Here is a 20664-nt window from a genome sequence, read left to right on the forward strand (position 1 = left end):
AGATTATTGGATTGAGTAAACGTAACGTAAAATTGTGTATTTTGAAAACTCATGGTAAGGGTACTGGTATTTGAACCCCGCACTCCTTTTGTTGGTCGCTATTTATATCACTAAGCTACAATGCTTACACAACGGCTATGGACTACTGATCCCTAAAACCCAGTGATGCATAAAACCTTTTAATTGAGAGATTCATTGTCAACCGTAATTGAAATTCCAATGCCATTTAATGGCATCTGACTGCCTTGAACTAGTTTACCTGAAAGCTTTAAGCTTCATTAAGCTTAGTACTGTCTGCGTTACCTTTGATTATTAGTTGGATTCATTGCAACGTTAGCCAGGTTGTCTGAATCTCCTTGAACCATGCAAGGCGTTTTTATTGGTTTGTTGATCTGACGAGTATATATTAGTATAGTCCACGCCAAACTGCTAGTCCACTCTGAAGTTGTTGCGAGCAGGTGTAGTCACACAATTTGCTATGCTTGCTATGCCGACGCGATTCATTTTTATATTCAGAGCGGACTAGCAGTTTAACGCGGACTATACTCAATACTTTTTTGTTATTTAGTAAGTAGCTAACGAGTTTACATACAGCTTGGTAACAAGAGGCAAATCTATAATCAATCCAAATATGTTTAGATAGTGTTATCTGGGACGCGTTGCTACCACAGAGGGCTAAGTTCAACGCTTCATGTAAGTTTCTCTCTCTTACCACAACCCTAGAACACACCAGCGCAAAGTCAGAAATAAATGTGGTATTGGCCAATGCCGTCGACTTACTGAAAGTTTTACCACCTAGGCAAATTGAAAAAAAAAACCTTTGACTGTCGTTCATGCTATTTAGGGTTCCGTAAAAAGGAACCTTATTTTTAAGCCTACATTATCTTTCGATCCGTTTGGTTTACATGTAAAGTGTTTGCACATTTTTCGAACCTTAAAACACATGCGGTTGGAATTTTTCCTAAATGTTATAGCGGATAAACTAACAAATTATAAACAATAACTAAAGGTACCCCGTTAAAGTATGTTTTTTTTTAAATCTTTCCTCTGTCGTGAAAATGACTATATGCGCGAAAATTGACTATATATAAGCGAAATAATAAAAATAAATTAAGTGACAGCTAAGCGTGAGCTTACGTTAAAGAAAGATCCAATTTTAATAAGATTCGTATGTAAGCAATCGTTTTCGATAAATAGGCATGTGACACAAGTAGATACCTGTATTGTACCGTGGTGGTACGGAACCCTAACTGCCTGGTCACATCCAACAGCGGCGCGGCGAACGGGGCGGCGAGCGGCGCGGCGAACGGGGCGGCGAACGGCGCGGTGAGCTTTGAAAACAAATGTTGGACAATGTATGAAGCTGGCCACAGCTACGAGCGGCGCGGCGAGCGGCGCGGCGAACGGCGCGGTGAGCTTTGAAAACAAATGTTGGACAATGTATGAAGCTGGCCACAGCTACGAGCGGCGCGGCGAGCGGCGCGGCGAGCGGCGCGGCATGGGTCGAGAGGTTGAAATAAATGTCGCGCGACGGCGGCATCGGCGGACGTATTTGAAACAAATAATTTTGTTTAAATCGCGCGTTATGTTAAAATAGATGGATACGGAACAATTTATCAGTGACTTGCTCTCGTATATTAAAAAAATATATCGGGAAATTCGTCAAGTTCTCTTCTTTATTGGTTAAGTGGGTGCGTCCCTATATTTGACTGAATAATATCTTGAGCTAAGAACGCGCTCGTTTCAAGGCAAAGGCGATTTTTTTTTTAAATTTAAATAGTCCTAAATACGTCCACCGCTGCCGCTCGCCGCTCCGCTGGCCGCACCGCCCGTAGCTGTGGCCGGCACGTAATGCACGACTCCGACACGCGCTTAGCCTGTTATTCTTTAAGTTAAATAAGTTACGTCCCTATTAAAACTCAGAGAATAACTTTTATGAGACATCTACATGAACCCATAAATCATTGTAAGTACTTAATTAGTAATTACAACTGTAAAACGTGAAACGACTTTTAAATCCTTGACCCGAATGGCTCAGGGCTGTAACTTGGATGAGACCTTACGGTTAGATTATGGGTAACATAAACTTTACGATAGATGTTCGTGAGTGCCACAAACCTAATAATTCTTAGAATGTTGCGGAGCGGTCATCATGCCGGTCTGTGATGCGGGATCGAATCCGGACCTCTGTTTTCCGGGTTCGATCCCCTTTCTAGACAGATATCTAAACGATGGATTTATTATTATCGATGTCTGAACTGGGTGTGGGGGTTTGTGTTTTCGTCTTACTGTGCGTTCTTGGCACTCACGTCACAAGCATAATCCTACTGTAAGGGGCCATGAGGGTAGAAAGTGTCATTAAGTGTGTGGTGTGTATTCATTGATCCTATCTATGAACTGGTTGCCATATATATAATCCTCAGTGTTGTGGTCTAAGGCCTTTACCCAACATTTATTTATTTATTACAAAATCCACAGCTCTTAAAATGATGCAAATACATTTCTTTTATAGTATTTCTTACAGCCAATTACGGGTTTACAATTTTTTAACTAAAGAACTTATAACAGCACGAATAAGGGTTTTATAAATAGGTATAATATATATAAATACAGGCATAAATACTATAAATATATAATTAATTACAAACATAAATACACACATATGTATAATAATTTATATACCAAAGATGTAATGTAAATAATATGTATACTTTACTAATATGCTAATATATTAATTACTTCACTAATATATTAATGACTTTATGTACGTCTTTTTTAAAACTATTTTTACTTGTATGGAAAATGTCTATAGTGTTAAATCTTTTATTATAACTTTTTGGTAATCTAATGATGAGTGAATTTTGTGCATAATTACTTCTGGTCTGAGCGACAGCGAATAAAGATTTTCCCGCGTGCCTTGTACGCTTTTTTGGAACATTAACGCTGTTTGTCCACCAACCACGATACCGAGCCGATACCGATAATTAATGACGGCGCCGAAGTAGCGTACATACATTTGCTATAGCAGCTTGTCCACCGAACGTCCGTCACCCGAGCACCGTCATCCCATAGTAAATGTATGTGTACGCTACTTCGGCGCCGTGATTAATTATCGGTATCGGCTCGGTGACGGTGCAGTGGACAAACAGCGTAAAACTTAAAAATGTTGATAGCAAAGCCTGACAGTCTATGTACTCATTACAAATACCATGCAAAAAGGTCATATCAATTACATTGCGTCTACACTCAAGAGGCATGAGATGATGATATACCTAAACATGATACTCATAATTTAGGAATGTAACATCCGGAGAAAGAGACTCTAGCAGTGGGGCAATAAAGTTCTATAATGAAAATAAATAGATTGACTTATTATAGTTTAGTATTTTCACAATTATAAGCAAGTAACCAATTTATATTCTTTCTTGTGCTACATACCTTCGGAGGAAGTTAAATAACTTATCGGATAATTTTGAAAATTCACGGCATATACCCGTGAATTTTAAAATAACGATAATTTCTCATAATTTATATTTCCCCGAAACAACTTTCTACCGAAAAAAATCACCACAGAAAGTTTTTATAATAAATGAGCTGTTAGCATGTTATAAATATAAAACATTTGATAAATTTTTAACTAGAATTTTACATAGGTATTTACTTATCGTAATATTCGTGTTCAATATTGTAACGTTGTAATATTACATGTGTGCGGTTATACCTACTTAACATCGCTTCATAATTCTATAATGGGCTTTTCAGAGCTTTTCTATTACATTTGATTTTAAGATTTGAATATCTTTACAATGTAATGACAGATCAATTTGTGACAGAACCAATAACTTTGTTACAAAATTACCTTATGTAATGAAGAAATAAATTGTCACTGTTACATAAGAAGTTTGTGTGTTTACTTCTTATACAACGACCTGTATTTCCAACGGTATTTAATATAAATTAGTATACTTCAATCTCATAAAAATGTAGAACTTACATACGAAAACATTCTCAAGATTTATATTAAATTTATCATGTAGGTACTCGTATATGAATTAACTATTAATGCAAGTAGTTAGTTCATATCTCTACATCAGGAAGCATCAGATTATTAAATGCCGTATATTTTGACCGTTCAGTTAGCTTGAGAAATATCATTTACTCAACTCGTTTACTGGATGAATTTAATGTTTTACTTTAGTTTCTTTTACAAACTAGTGAAATATGTGGAGCGTATTTGTATGATAATAAAATAAAAGATGATTATCATTAAGCATCGTTTTTTAAGATTTGTCGTTGAAATAGATCAGTATTTTCAAATGAAGTTTAACAAATAAAAATAAACGTTTCATTTGTTATTAACGGTCCAATTATAGGGTAGCTTCATATTTTCTACGTAATTAATATTTTTCATAGATATCCACATTATTCACAGTAGTATCAACGTATATGTGATTTCCTTCATATAGGAGTCAGATTTATATGAGGCCATTTACAAGTGTCAGTGGGCGGCAGTATCAATAACAATGGTCTAACATGCTTGCTACCTCCTTTACTAATTGTAATGTCAATATTTTGTCATAACCATATTTAACACGAAAGTCGTAAGGAAATCTGTTTAAGTCTTCCATAAAATAAAAAAAATATAAAATTACTCACCCACACTATGTTGTTTCAAAAAAATTTGCATTCTGAAAAACTTACGTAATATTAAATAGCTCTAGTACGTAATAAATAGAGCTACGTACGATTTATGAAGATATTTAATACTCGATTTTCATCTTCATCAAACTACTATCTCGTTTTATTTACCTGCACTGTGTAGTGATTACTCTGCAGTTCCTCCTCTGCATGACGTATCTCGTAAGATGACGCAATGATTTTGTTTGTCGATGACCAATATTACTGTCAGCTAATTGGATGAAACACTAATACGTTTAATTTACAAAGAATGTGGGGTATGCTACTGCAAACTGTTTTATGTTAGGGGGTAGTAAAACAACTACAATATCAAATCAAATTTAATTTATTTTTAATAAGTTAATTGTTATTTGTTAAAGCTTTTACCACATACTTGGATAGATAGATAGATAGATAGATAGATATTCTTTATTGCACACTTCAATAGATCATAACAATAGTACACAATTATGTAGGTTAATTGTATGCAATAGGCGGCCTTATCGCTAAGCAGCGATCTCTTTCAGACAACCTATGCATGGAAAAGGTAAGGAGGATAGTGAGGAAAGTGGGAAGCTTTGCTTAACTATATAACCAGAGATTGTAACCAAAGTTACCAAGTAACTTTGAAAGTGGTTAGAATCGTACTTACGACACCCATTTCTGCTTTAGAAGATGTGAAGCGTTGCTGTTTTTGTTTGAAGTGTAGTGAGGAAATAATATGGGGGTAAAACTAGAATAGATGCCGTATTTTTTAAAGAGCTTCTCAATTTTGAAACTGTTTCTTTGCCATAATTATTTCCTATGTATATAACTAGTTTAATCCTTTATTACTTTTGGATTTGCTTTAATTCACCTAATAATTAGGTACATACGAGGCGTACTGATTTATTCTTTTGATTATATCAAAATTATTTATATGGTTCTATGATTGATGATAGGTAGGTATTTAATACTGTCTGGGGTTGATTATAGATGTCAATAGGCAGCAGTGCCCACAATCATCGGGTTGCATGTTCGTGTGCTACTACCAAATAAAAAAAATAACTAACGAAAACTTGAAACACAGAAGTGTAACGATAATGTTACTAACAGAAATGATAGCAAGCCTTGATAATGATGTCGCTTTCTGACCACATTTTCCCATACAACGATTCTGTGTTGTGGGCATATGATAATGACAAATATTTAAGAATCCAGAACTCTCTGTGTCATATCAGTTATTTCCTATTATAGCCGTGGCCACTGCCGCCCATGGACACTTGTTATAACCCCAGTAGGATTAGACTTACATGAGGTCAGCCACAGATACATTGTTATGCCTTGGGGCTAAGTTGGAACGCCTCTGACGGCATATGACAGACAAAACAGAATGCAGCAGCGCTTAACACTGCTGTTATTGGACAGAATAGGTGTGGCGGTGGTTCTACACCTTTGATGATATAATGACCCCTTGGCATCGCAAGTTGTCACGTTTAGATAAGATTTGTAACTTTGTTCAATTTCGGCGCTTTCTAGAAGCCTCTGACTCAGTCTTAGTTTTCAGTGCATTTTAATGGAATCCGAAAGTGGTTTTTTGGCCGAAAGTGATATTAGCCAGAGTTTTGGTCAGAGACTGGCGTAAGCGTTAAGACTTAGCAGTAAGCTCACTGTCTACTGAAAAATGATTATACTAGTTCCTAAATGCGGGCGTGTAAATAACAACACTTTGATGTTGTATATGTACCTACTCGTATATAAGCAGTGATAGTTTATTGGTTAAGAAAGTTGGCCTCTCATCCGAGTGATTCGAGGTTCAAATCCCAGCCTGATTTTTCAAAGTTATATGCGTGTCAGATTTTTTTTATTACTTACTTGCTTAAGCGGCGAAGAAAACATCGTGACAAAACTCGCATGTCTAAGAATTCGAAAAAACGAATGACGACGAAGAAATTTTACTCCAATTAGTTGGATTGTTTAGTATTGGATAACGAATAAACTTTATATAAATAGGTTGCTTTCGCGAAGCCACCCACGTACATCCCACGCAAAGATAATAACGTAGGAATTAAATATTGTCTTAATAACGAGACTACAAAAACGAAATAACAAAGCAACTGGATTAATCCCAACAAATAATTTATCTAATAATGGTCCCGAAACATGCTATTTTCTGTTTTATTAGACGTAACTGAAGGACGAAGGTTTATTTTTAATCCTAGATCCTAAAGGTGGCTTGCTGTAGGAGATAAATGATAGAAAGTCTTGTAAGGAAAAAGCGTCTCATTGCGGCCTTTTCTCTATATTACTGTAAAGTACATACGAATGTGTGTGTGAGTATCGGGATGTAATTAAACGAGCATCATGCGCGGTTGATTATTACTACCAAGCTTTTTTATTTGTAGTATTCATTCGTTATTGTAGTGGCCAATATTATACATACTCTGTAAAAAAAATCAAGTGATAGAGCCCTGTAGCAGACGGACACACAAGTCTTAGTAATGTACTTCCGTCTTAATCCTATGGGCACGGAACCCTAACAATGACATCAAGGATAAAGTTCGTCTTATAGAGTTAACTAATATTGCGCCATTATCGATTTATATTTATATATCCGTAGCTGGCAGTGGCACTACTATAAACTGACGTCACCTCTTATCTTGTTTGGGCACCAGTTGCCAAATAGTCTAGCTTGCTCGATATTTAATAATCTACGTATCCAATTTAAAAAACTTGACTGTTTTTCTTACTTTTCAATATGTTATCAATAATACCTAGTAATAGTAAATATCTATATAAATATGTTTTAAGTAAATAATGTTATAGTTAATAATAAATTAATAAACGTTCTTATAACACAATCTAATATTACCTATGCCGTAGACACATAAACACCCAGACCCAGTTTAGAAGTCTAAATTTATGTAAATATCTGTTTCAGGATCGAATCCGAGACCCTCTTCGTGTCTGACTGTAACGATGATCGGTATGCCATGTTTATATTCCGTCGTATATCTAAAGATTCAGTTCATCTGATAATCCGCATCTATCGGTACATCAGTTACAGGTAAATAAAGGTAAGTATATATTTTTGTCCAAGAACAAACTATTAAAACTGCGTTAATATTGCAAAAAAAAGACATAATAATATAGAACCTACTTTGAAATTTTGATATTTTAGGAATTGTTTCCCTTTTTTTCTATTCCCCACACTAGTATGTTTACTTTTAATAAAGTGTGTTCCGAAATAATAGCTTTAGCCCTTAGTTATGGGTTATGGATAACAAATAAAACAAATTAAATTTAAAATTAACCAGTGTTTTATTTAACATTTCTCTCCAAGTCTATGAGTGTCCTGTTACCATGGGACTTATTAAAATACAAAATAATTACACAATACAAGGTAACTGCCTTTACATTCATTCTTTATACACATCACTTTCTAAAGGCATGATTTTTCTTTTACAATTTCCCACGCCCACACTTTTCTTATAATATAGAAGTAGCAGATATCCAGCCAACCAGATGGTAAGTAGCTACTGCCGCCAATGGACATCTGTAATCAACCCCAGATAGGATTTAGGTCGGCCACAGATGCGCCGCTACCGCTGAGGTCTAAGCTGGAACGCCTCGGAAAAGTATGTCTCCCTTACCACACCCTTCAAAACCAGAACATAGCAGCGCTTAACACTGCTGTTATGAGGCAGAAATAGGCCACAGAAATAAGGTGGCCTGTGTCCAGCAGTGGGAGATAAATAATGAAGAACACGTTTACAATCAGCTAGCACATCTATAAATACAATTAAAAACTTACGAGATCAATCCCATTAATCCCTCTCGTTGTGACACTCGTACAGCAGCACTAAGCCCAGCAGTGGGATAATTGGCTGATGTTGATTTAATGACACTACAATAGGAAATGAATAAGCAACCCATCTGATTTTAAGTCACTTTCCGTAGGCATCTGTACTTAATCCCAGACTAGTCCTATCTACTGTTGACTATAGATACTTTAGTAACCTGGGAACTAAAATGAAACGTGTGTAACATCTTACAATACCCTTCAGACTAAATAATACGAGCGCTTAACACTGCTTTACAACTTGTTATAAAAATGGACTAAAGTTAGTTATAAATATGAGTACATAATTGCTTCATACGGCAGACATTAGCGTTAAACGGCTTTATAACTAATATTAGTTATAGAGGAGTAAAATTAGTTATCAATCCGAGTAAAACACTTTACAAGATGTGGCTCCACAATCTAAGCTAACACGGGGTTATAACTAACATTAGTTATGTAAAACTAAAGTTAGTTATCAATCTGCGTAAAGCGCTTTACAAGACGTGGCGTCGTCCCCACAATCTGCTCGATAAATTCGATTTAGTCCGACCGTTCCAGGAGTTTCCTGACCAGCCTCCAGTCCTCCATGATGTCGGCGTCAGGCAGCATGTACACCACGTACGGCGGTGACACCGCCACCTGCCGCCTGCGCCGCTTCCTCCCACACTCCGCGCCGCACGACCACAGGTCCACTGTGTGCCGTTCTTCTTCTATCTTCCGTATCTTCTCCAGCAGCTCCTCTTTCAGGTTTTCGTATGCAAGCCATTTTTCGCTCTGCGGACAAAAGAGAGATGATTCAGTAAATACTGTAGGAATATTTTGTTTAAAGTGCAGCTTGTCTTTATGATATAAACAAAAAAGAAAAGTAACATAAGTAAAAAAGAAAAGTAGACAGTTAAAAGATATAAAAAAATACTTGTATCAATTTTTTTTGGGTATAATGAGTATGCAATTACTCGCTTTGTTAATTTCAAGACAAAGTACGTGACTTGCCGTCTTTAAGGCTGGCTGCCCATTTACAACATGAAACTGCTTGGCGACTATTTAGTAGCTCATCTAAATACACGCGTAAACAAACGACTGATGATAAATTTTTCTAAGAGAAATATGTCGACTCCGTTTCGTTCGACTCCGGCGGCACCACCGCCACACTTATTTCTACCTCATAACAGGAGCGTTAGCGCTGCTGTGTTCTGGTTTGAAGGGTGTGGTAAGGGAGACATATTTTTCCGAGGCGTTCCAACTTAGTTCTCAGGGGTAGCGGCGCTACTGTGGTTGACTTCAGGTAGGAATATCTAATCCTATCTGGGTTTGATTACAGATGTCCATGGGTGGCAGTAGCCACTTAGCCTCAGGTGGACTGCATGCTCGTCTGCTACACCTATATTATAACAAAATGTCGTATGTTATTATTATGTGTGTGTGTAGTGCATTACGTAATAAAGTTATTTCTTTCTTTCAAATATGTATCGCTCATTGGTCAAGCAATTTAGACCTCCGAGCGACAGCGACTGAAGTGACCGTTTAGAAGCTTAAGCAAAAATATAACTCTAACAACTATCACTCAAGCGATAGCAGCCAATCTTGTCAGTCTTAACTTGTATTTTTTTATAAGTGTACTTTACTAAAACTATATAAAGAAAAATAAACATGTTAAATTCATATACACAAGCAGAAAAACTTATAATATGTATTATTTCCAACATCCATGTAATTGCTACATTTTAATTTTAAAAAGCATCCCGTACAAATTTCGCTACCCTTGCATTGCTTTAACCTATCGGTGTCTACCTGCTGCATCCCCTTCCGCGAACAATGGCGAGCTTTTTGTTATTACGTAGGTATTGGCCCTATTTCGGCCAGTAAGTTACAGATTCAATTGAACCGTTACATCGGCACCCATCTGTCATGGAGATGCACACCTGCCTGCATTTGCGTTCATTATTCTTACCTGGTTACGTAGTTAATATGATATGTGTAAGATTTGTGTGGATGTGATAAGTCATGTCATTGAGTTGTGGATAATTGAGGCATATAAAAGCAAAACTGTTTCAGCCACAAAACAACATTTATTAATTGAATTTACTAAACTATACCATGTAAAATCAAATTCCGCAACACCCTAAACTAAAATTTAAATATTTTATCAAGCATAATTCAAGGTAAAACGCTCTCCGAAGTTAGGATTCACATTCTTGCAAATAGTTTATAGCACAGCCATCTCCAGCAGAAAATCATAAACAATAAATATTATTGTTATTACAATATACATGATAGAAGGGTCTATTCAAGCTCATGATAATTCATGCTCACATGTCAAAAAAATCAAAAAAAACTACAGAAAAAACCGCAAGAAAGTGTCAGCAGAAATGGTTCTATGGTAGAATACCACAGCGCTAACAAACAATATCACGAAGCGTGGCATTTGTTTTAGCAAGATTCACTTATTTTGCCGCATTATTGTTATACAATGTTACGAATTGTTGTACAATGTTGTTTTAAAAAATTAACATATGAAAATAAAAAGTGAATCTGAAAAATTAACATTTAAATTAACAATTTCAATAAACATTTTCCGAATATTGCATACTGCTCTGAAATAAGTAATTTCATAATTGTTATTTCATATTTCATCTTAAACATGCAATTGAATTTTAATTTATTGTCTACGTTATTCTCTCTATGTCATATGGATGCATAGTTACCTTGCAGCTTGGCAGTAAATGATTACAGGATTTTATGATGCTATTACGGTTGTAATGTCCACTCGAATCTACATATTTAAAGTTAGGTAATGGTTTATTGCAGTACAACACGGTATTACGTGAAATCTACATGCAGGGCCATGTTAAGGGCCCCTGGGCACATAAGAAATCGGGGGCGCGGGGTTTATAATTATGTAAGGTTAAATATAAAACCCTACCATAGAATTTTCGACATGTCAATTTAGAATTATTAAACGTAAATCTTAGCGTGTAAGCAAATAAATTGGATTTTCGGGGTTTCTTGTTTATTGGGCCTTTGGCACGGGCCTCCTATGTCTTTTGGGTAAAGACGAAATAGCCCAAATGCTAGTGAGTTCTGTAAAATATAATCTCAAAGTCCACCGCCAATTCACGATTGGCTAGCGTGGTACATTATGACCCAAATCAGAGGTCCTCAAACTTCCGCCGATATTATAGATTTTTTGTTATATTTTCATCAAATTTGTTTTCGGTGAGTAATACGGTCAGTGTTTAAAGACCTACAGAAGAACTTTAAATACTGACCATACAACAATCATAACAGCTTTACAAGCAATAAAGAAACGTCAAACAAATCGTTATCGCTCTGAACACCTAATACGGGCACGCGGTGCGCGCGCGCCGCGTCGTCAGCGAGCACAAGATGGCCGCCGCTTCCGGGAAACACAGCGCGGTGACGAGGCCTCGCATTCCGAGAGGGCTAATTGATATAGATCTATAAATTACGTAACAAGAATTGCTTGATTTTTTGACCCCTTCCCGGTCCTTGTCGCAGTTGGTCCCATTTTGTGACACCCCCTCTCTATTTTGCAATTTTATATATAAAAAATATTAAATTAGAACAGCAGTATCGAAAATTATTTTATTTTTATTAAATAATGTATACCTACAAATAATACAATTATATGACAATGACATTTGAAATGTGACGTCACGAAAATTAGGAATCCTTCCCACTCCAATGTCACACAATATCACACTTCGTCGACCCTCTCCGTCCCCTGTACGTGTGATGTAATTTATGGATGACCCCATTTTTACGTGCGTTTTAATTTGATACAACATAAATGTACAAAATTTTTAGAAAGCATACTGATAGAAGAACTTTACAAACAACAACCACAATAACTACAACAAAGAAACGTCAAACAAATCGTTATCGCTCTAAACACCTAAATCGGGCACGCGGTGCGCGCGCGCCGCGTCGTCAGCGAGCACAAGATGGCCGCCGCTTCCGGGAAACACGGCGCGGCGACGAGGCCGCGCATTCCGCGGGGGCTAATTGATATGAGACCTAATGTTGCGTGCGTTTTGATGCAACATAAATGTACTGCACTTTTATAAAATACTAGCTTTTACCTACGACTTCGCACGCGGTCAGAGGTCGTTGGCAATACAATGATTTAATAACATTTTACTTAAGCTCATTAGGATAAAATATAAGTTTATTCTTATTTATCTCTAGGGAACGGTACTTTTTTGGGATAAAAGGTATGTCCTTTTCTGAATCCCTGACAACGTGTATACCAAATTTTTTGACAATCGGTTTTGTAGTTAAGGCGTGAAAATGAAGTTAAGAAACAAAACTTTTATTCGCATTTATAGTATTACTTAGGAGATAATTAGCAAACGAGAATGTATTCCATCTGATGATAAATGGCCTCTGCCGCTGAGGTACCTAACGGCGGCCATAGATCTGTTGCCCCTGAGCACTAAGTTGATACGCTTCGGATAACTATGTCTCCCTTACCAGAGAAGCTACAACACAGTAGCGCTGAGTACTGCTCATAAAGCAGAACTAGTTCTGGTGCCACCAGAATCGAACCATAGTTTTCTTTCACCTTCAAACTTCTTTATTAGGCATAAATGAGTGTTAATAAAACGCTGCAACAATACAGAATTAATTTAACTAACAATCCGGGTTTCCCCAGAGTGATTTTAATTGATTTAAACAAACACTACACACTTAGAATTGGACCCTATTACGATAGATCGAAAGTAGGAATAGTATTATTAAACAGTATTAGGTAATTTTCGTTTCCTATTAATAACCAAACTGTAATAGTAGCAGGGGTGTCATGGAACTCCTTAACCGAAACTATCGGATATCATCAGATCTATTCCAAGATGTCAAATTATGTTATTGTCATTCAAATTACATACATGTACGAAGTTTCACTTCGAAACGACACTTCAAACTAAGTAAAAATTGACTTAATAAATTGTATTACTTTGTTTGCTAGTTAGTTATTTAAGTGTTTTTTTTACAAAAGAAGAATGATATTTTTAAGTGTGTAACAAGGTAATAATGTGATTTAGTACTGCCTGACACGTTGTGAGTCGGTAGAAACCGTAATTTAAAAAAAACTCGATCATTACGTTTTAGTTGGTTTTAGACCCTTTCATGCAAAAACGGCCTTAACTTTTTTTCTTCAACTTTAAATAGTAAGTGTGGTACCTTTTTGAAATTTCTATGAACTGGACATATTTTTATGCGCAATGTACACTTATAGTCCAGAACATTTTTTTTTCACCGCGACGAGTCAAAGTTGAGGGAAAAATAGTAAAAAAATTAAAATCTAAAAATATCCCTATGTTTTTCATGGTTCCTTTACATCTTTTAACCAATTTACATTTCAATATGATAGACCAACTATCTGATAGTATTTAACAGAAAAAATAAACACTGCATTACCAAATTTGTACTCGCAATTAACGAAAGAACATGAAGAGGGCTGAATTTCTCAAAAAATCTAAAACAATTGATAGTGCAAAAACGGTGACACTTTTACTAAGGTATTTTTTTTTCCAGAGAGGTCAGACCCTCGCCTATGTTCTCCCTAAGTTTGTCGTGGTACTTACGGGACACCCTGTATAATTATTATATAATATATTCTCGTGTCACAATGTACCGTACCGTACTCCTCCGAAACGCATTTACCGATTTTCACCAAATTTTATATGCATATTCAGTAGGTCTGAGAATCGGCTACTATCTATTTTTCATACCCCTAAGTGATAAGGGTTGTTCAACCTTAACATTTTTTTATTTATATGGCAACACAACGCTTGTCGGGTCAGCTAGTTACAAATAAAATAAAATTATTACCTATTTCTATTTTCTTCATTTTTTACTTAAAACTAACGGATTATTTGAGATAATTCCATATCCGTAACCGTTTCCGAAACGAATATAATATTTCGAATATAACCAGATCCCAAATTTCATATCCATAACATCCTTAAAATATAGCGGTATTACGGGCATTCCTATTTATGACTAAACGTAGTGTAGCGCTGCTTTATTCACTTCGGTCTGAAATGTATTTTAAGCTAGGTTTAAGGTAAATGTATCCGTAAATAATAGTCCTTAGGGATAACAAAGCAACTGTGTCCTAAACAGGGCTTAGTTTGAATTTTATATTATTAACCTAACAATTTTTGCTTTAGAATAGAAATGTTAACTGCGGTACTTACTATCATTACAAAATTATCCGAGGCCCAGCTTACTCTTCAGCCCCCTGTGATTCTGAGTGTTTTTAAATGTCAAGGGAAGTAACATTTTCTGACTGAATGACTTTTCTGGAAGAGTACAGTCGTAGTCAGATCTATGATGCTCTAAGGAAACTCATACCTATAGCGCATAATCCCTGCAGGGAAACAAGAAACAATGTTAAGTAAAATTAACTTTTTTTTTATAATATAGGAGTAACAGAAGAGCATACAGTTCCTCCTGATGGTAAATGGCTACTGCCGTCCATGAACGTCTGTAATCAACCCCAGATGGGATTAGATACCTGAGGTCACCCACAGATGCGCCGTTACTACTGAGAACTAAGCTGTAACGCCTCGGAAAACTATGTCTCCCTGACCACATCCTTCAAACCCCAGAACACAGCAGCACTTAACACTGCCGTTATGAGGCAGAAATAGGTGTGGCAGTGGTGCCGTCGGAGTCGAGCCACCATCAAACTTTCCCAAAACATAAAGAAAAATCAAAACAAAAAGAGTTATATCACTTTTAAACCACATTGTAAAATTGTATAATTTTCTTTTATTCCCATTCAAAATAAGGCAGTATAACCAACACAGCCAACTACATTTAATACAACGCTAAAAAGGGTAATCCTAGTATCATGAATAGCGGCCATTACGTCCACTTGTGACGTGTCACATTATACTCATTAGTTTATTGCTGGCGGCTGTTAAGTCGCCATTAACCCACGATTTGACAGCGTGGCAATTAGCTAGTTTTAACGGTTCACGTTGAACTGTATTAGGCCAAGGAAAATTAGTAATAATATGCACACTTATAGACATTATAAAAATATTACCATTAATTTACAACAATACAAACAGATAGCAAAATAAATTATTTCCAAAACTATTCTTTACGTACTTTAGATTAACTCTAAGAGAGTTATTACGGAACGTTTTTTTTATTTTTCTCCTTCGTTAAACAAACAAATTACAAAAATCAAAATTAAATTTATTTTGTTCCAAGTACCTAGATCCTATACAGAATTACATTTGAACGTCTATAACCATCAGTTCGAGGTTGAAAAAATCCGATATTATTTGGCAAGTAACCAGTACTTTCCTCCACCAATCTGCATTGGTGCAACGTGGTGGAGTATGTTCCAGGTCTTAATACTCTAATAGTATAAGGAGAACTGAAAAGTAATAAACATTTTGTTTGCTGAAGACAAATAGTTTCTTTAATACGAAAAACATATGCCGCTAAAATGATTTACTTTGTTGATTAGCATTTAAGATTTATTTATTAATATTTAATAACTGTTTTTCGTAAGCAAACAAAATTTTTGGTTCTCCTAATATTTTCGTGCGTACTTTTATCACCTAAAAAATAATATAATATACTTGTAGCAACTAAGTACTACGAAATCAAAACGTGCCCTTAAACGCTCGGTAAAACCGTCACACAGTGATTCATTCTCAAACGTGGGGTGTCCGTGCAATGGTGGATTCATGCAGTGATTCATCTTGCGCGAGGATTTACAACCAACGATTTTAGGTACATGACGTCATGCGTAAGGCATCTTCGTTTAAGTGAGATACGAAACATTTAATCGGGGATAAATTGATTTAATTTTATGTGTGTGTTTAATTGTCATAAGTAGACGGAACAACGTGTTTTCTACACACTTAGACTGGGATTTCCTGCGTTGTATAAACTCATAGATGCGCGCTGGGATTTCCTGTATTGTGGGCGTTTTGAAAATATAGACGAGCACACAAACAATGAGAAGATTTCCTGTGTTGTGAGTGTCTTGAAAACACACATTGCACACATACTCGAGGAGAAAATTAATAATTATTATTAATATTTATATTTTTTAAACGTCTCAGGTGTGCTTGAGTGGAGATCGAACCATGAACAATTGTAGATTGGTATTGGTAACCGCTGCGCCACTATTTATAAATAACTGGCTTTATGAAGGCTTAACTCGTAAATAGGAAACTTTTGACACATTCACTGTATGTTATCCGCGTTGGTGACCGCAGTAGGCTCATAATTTCGCATAAGAGAGTAGACGTAATAAAAATGAGATAATAAAGTGTAAACTGTAAACATTAGCTAATTGCGAGTAGTGATATGTATGTATATGTGTGCGAATGTAAGAATGTATATAGGTATGTGAGCTTCTGTTGGCTCGTTTATTTCTCTCAGTCTCTCTATTAACTGTACAGTTTAATATATGACCATTAACCGACTTCACAAAATGAGATTGTGTATTCGGCCGCTAAGTATGTATGTAAATTTGTATATCTACGATTTTCTCAACAAATACTGACATACTATGGATGCGATTTACATAGTTTTACAAGGAAGGTAGGCAGGTTACTATGGAATAAGATAATCGCTTCATATGAAGTCAGCCGGCATCCAAATCCTTCTATCGTAACTCAAGACCTTCAGCACACTAGAAATAGATGTTGCGGTGGTACCTTTCCAGTCTATAATCATTCTATTGTGGTGCAGAGCTAAGCCGTTATATAAGTTAGCGTTAGAGTAGTTTTAAGTTAGTAATAATAAAGACTTCAACACAGTAACACCAGCTTTAACACTACACTATCTTTCAACTACTTAATATTGGGTGACTTTTTACTCCAAAATGTTTACATGAAAAATGACAAAATCTACGTTTGAAAGTGTACGGCGTAGGTTGTTCTCAGATACCGTTATCTAGCGGCTATCAGTTTATCGACGACGCGGTTCCCTTATCTCTTATCTTCGGCTCGATTGCGTCGATTATACTCAGCGTTTAAGATTATCACGTTGGTGATAGCATTACAGTTTTAATTGTTTTATTTTAAATTTACCTTGTAAATGTTACACTGTACATGACGGTGATAGAACCTTTTGTGGTTTAATACCAGCGGCACCATTGCCATACCTATTTCTCCCTTATAATAACAACGAGAAGCGTTGCTGTAAACTGGCTATAATCGCGTGATGCAGGAGACATACTTGAAGGTTGTAGAACCCTTTGAGGTTCAGCTCCGGGATATGACACCCACGTCTATTTCTGACTAATAATAGCAGTGATGAGCACTGCTGTATGCTGGTTTGAAAGGTGTGCTAATGGAGACATACTTATCCGAAGCGTTCCGACTTAATCATCAGAGATAGCAACGTGTCTGTGGTCGACCTTAGGTAGAACTCTAATCTTATCTGGAGTTCATTACAGGTATCCATGGGCGGCAGTGGGGTTACCATCAGGCGGAACGCATGCTCGTTTCTTAATTCTATACACATATTTTTAAAAGTTTGAACCGAATTAAAAAAATACATTTGTTTTTTTTTATCGTAATACATACTTTCTCTAAGTACCAGCTGTAATCTTCTGTCATTCGGAATTATTTTTAGTAAAATAAAAAAATATGAATCATACACCGAATAAAATATTTGGCGTTTATGCACGTCTTTGTGCTAAATACTCAAAAAAAATATTTTCCAATTTATAATGTTTAAGTTTTGTAACTATCATTTTATCAAAAGCGTACATCGAGTTACTGAGGAGTTCAAATGTGCATCAAAAATATGAATGCATTAATCAAAAAAATAATCGTAGTAGTAGCTACGAATTTGCTACGAAATAATAAGAACACTATTTTGTTAAATAACTTTAAAATAATAAGTATTTTTTCATCAGCTGTTATGAAGATTCTCTTAAAGATGTTGCAGTTCAAAAGTTAGTTGCATCAATTTTTTAAAATATAACATTAGGGTAAATTTTCTATTTCAGCTCCTTTTAATTAGCGTATATATTAATTATAAGACGATATAATACATATACACAATTATGCAAATGTATAGATTTGTGTATAATTATATTCGTAGCATGTATAGAGCTACGAGAGTGCTACGTGCTACGAGGCGGGCGGACGCGGAAGCAGTCGGACTGCAGACGGGCAGTTTGATCAATTTATCTTTACCCTTACCATGAGTTTTTACGTTTTGACAAATATGACTGTTTTGGTATTTGTTTACGTATTGGCCCATACAATTTCCAAGTTCTGCCACAATCCGCCAGGGGCGCTGATTGGAAATTATATGGGGATATACGTAAACAAATACCAAAACAGTCATATTTGTCAAAACGTAAAAACTCATGGTAAGGGTACTGTATTCGTCAAAAGTATGATTGCCTGATCTGTATTTGTATTGCATTGTATTTAATTCATGAATCGCATCGAATGGTCGCTGCAATGGTCTGTTATGCGGAGTTCCGGGTTCGATCCCCAATCCGGTAAATATTTTTATGATGAAATGAGGTCTAAGTTTTGGGGTTCATGTTTTTTAAATATGAAAATTATATATTTAAATGTAAAAATATAAATTAAAAGAAATTTGAATCTTCCAACTCGTATAGAAAGGGGTTCGATAAAATTTGTATAACTTCATACAAAATAATACATGACAACAAATGTTTTTCGGCAATGGCCTCTCAATGTTAATAACATGTTTGTTAAAGTCTTATGTCGATTAAAAAAGTCATTCTGATTTTTTATGGTAAAGGAAATTATCGTACAATAATTATATGAATGAAAATTTTCATAAAATAAAGGGTTCTTCAAAAATCATTGGTAGACTACGGCCTAAATCCTTCTCATTCTATGACATAATACGCATCCAATATCCTGAGGCCGGTTATTATTAGAGTATGTATCGAAAACCAATCGATCTACGAACGTAATAGTTGTTCTCAAAGTTCATTTCGTAAATAACTTAGTTTGCGGGCGGTGGGGGAAATTTAATGGGTTTCCAGCGAGTAACTACCGCACTATTCAATTCTATTAGCTTTGCATACTAAATCACTTATAATTAGATATTATTTTCCACGAAACATTGCTGGGTAAACGTTTAATTTAGTTATAAGGTTTAAGACTCAATGTGGTACAACCGGGGTTGTTTGACTTCAGTGGCACTCTGCTAGACCTATATCTATTTATTTTATCACATCAGTGTTAAGCACCACTATTTGATCGTCTAACTAGAGAACTAGGTACCATAAAAACAAAAAAAATATACTGCTTAAAGATATGGTCTATGTCACTATCACAATTTTAACGAATCCAACGACATTGTTAAAATTCGTGAAACTATTTGAGATACAAGGAGTGGCAAAGAATGAGACACATGCTCGAAAAACATTACTCTCTCTACCTTAGTCACGTAAAACGCGTGTCGATGCATTTACATAGTTACACAAAACGTTTCCACTAAGCAGACTCTAGTTGTATAGTGTGTGGCACTTAAGGTCGGCCACTCAAGTGTTATTACTGGTAAAAAGTAAGTTGGGACACCTTTGTTAAAATGTATTTTCCTTACGTTATTTTGCCAATGACAACATAGCATTGACTGTTATTTTCCATCATAGCAGCCATAGAAATCATTGTGTTGTGAAATTTTAACTGTCTACCTGTCTATAGTAGGTAAGCAAAAAAGTTGAAATAGTGTTTTATTGTATAGCGACCTCCATTTATTTAGAAGCTTTTTGTATTTTTTATTATTTGTTGTTATAGCGGCCACCGTTATACATACTATGTGAAAAATTCAACTATCTATCTATTATGTTTTAAGAGATAGAGCACTGTGACAGACAGACAGTGGAGGCTTAATAATAGGGTTCGGTTTTTATATTTAGGATACGGAAAAATAATTTAATGTGGCGAATTTTGTACCGAAATGATTTTATTGAAGCTAAGATCGCAGTAGTTTATATTAATACACAAATAGGTCAGCTTTCGTCCGATCTTGGCTGAAGTCGGCGACTGTGCGATCTAAGAGGCACGATGACTTACAAAGCCTATTCACGCTTGCCTTAAGAATTCCAGGTCATCCGTATCAGAGAACATACTTAGAATATAGTTGTGAAGGGAGGAAAGAGAACT

At 35.8% G+C, this 20664-nt stretch overlaps 1 protein-coding gene across 1 annotated transcript in view; it reads right to left on the minus strand.

Annotated features, from left to right (window-relative positions):
* Positions 1-7958: 7958 nt before the first annotated feature.
* Positions 7959-20664, minus strand: part of Brms1 (breast cancer metastasis-suppressor 1-like protein) — a 114182-nt gene continuing 101476 nt past the window's right edge. Inside the window, exon 4 of the mRNA XM_073091633.1 lies at positions 7959-9274. Coding sequence (XP_072947734.1) covers positions 9041-9274 — 234 coding nt within the window. The 3' untranslated portion in view covers positions 7959-9040. The remainder of the gene's footprint in view (positions 9275-20664) is intronic.

This window comes from Epargyreus clarus, unplaced genomic scaffold (genome assembly GCF_041222505.1).
Source record: "Epargyreus clarus isolate Ecla_fem2 unplaced genomic scaffold, WU_Ecla_fem_2.2 ptg000001l, whole genome shotgun sequence".
Classification (NCBI taxonomy): Eukaryota; Metazoa; Arthropoda; class Insecta; order Lepidoptera; family Hesperiidae; genus Epargyreus; species Epargyreus clarus.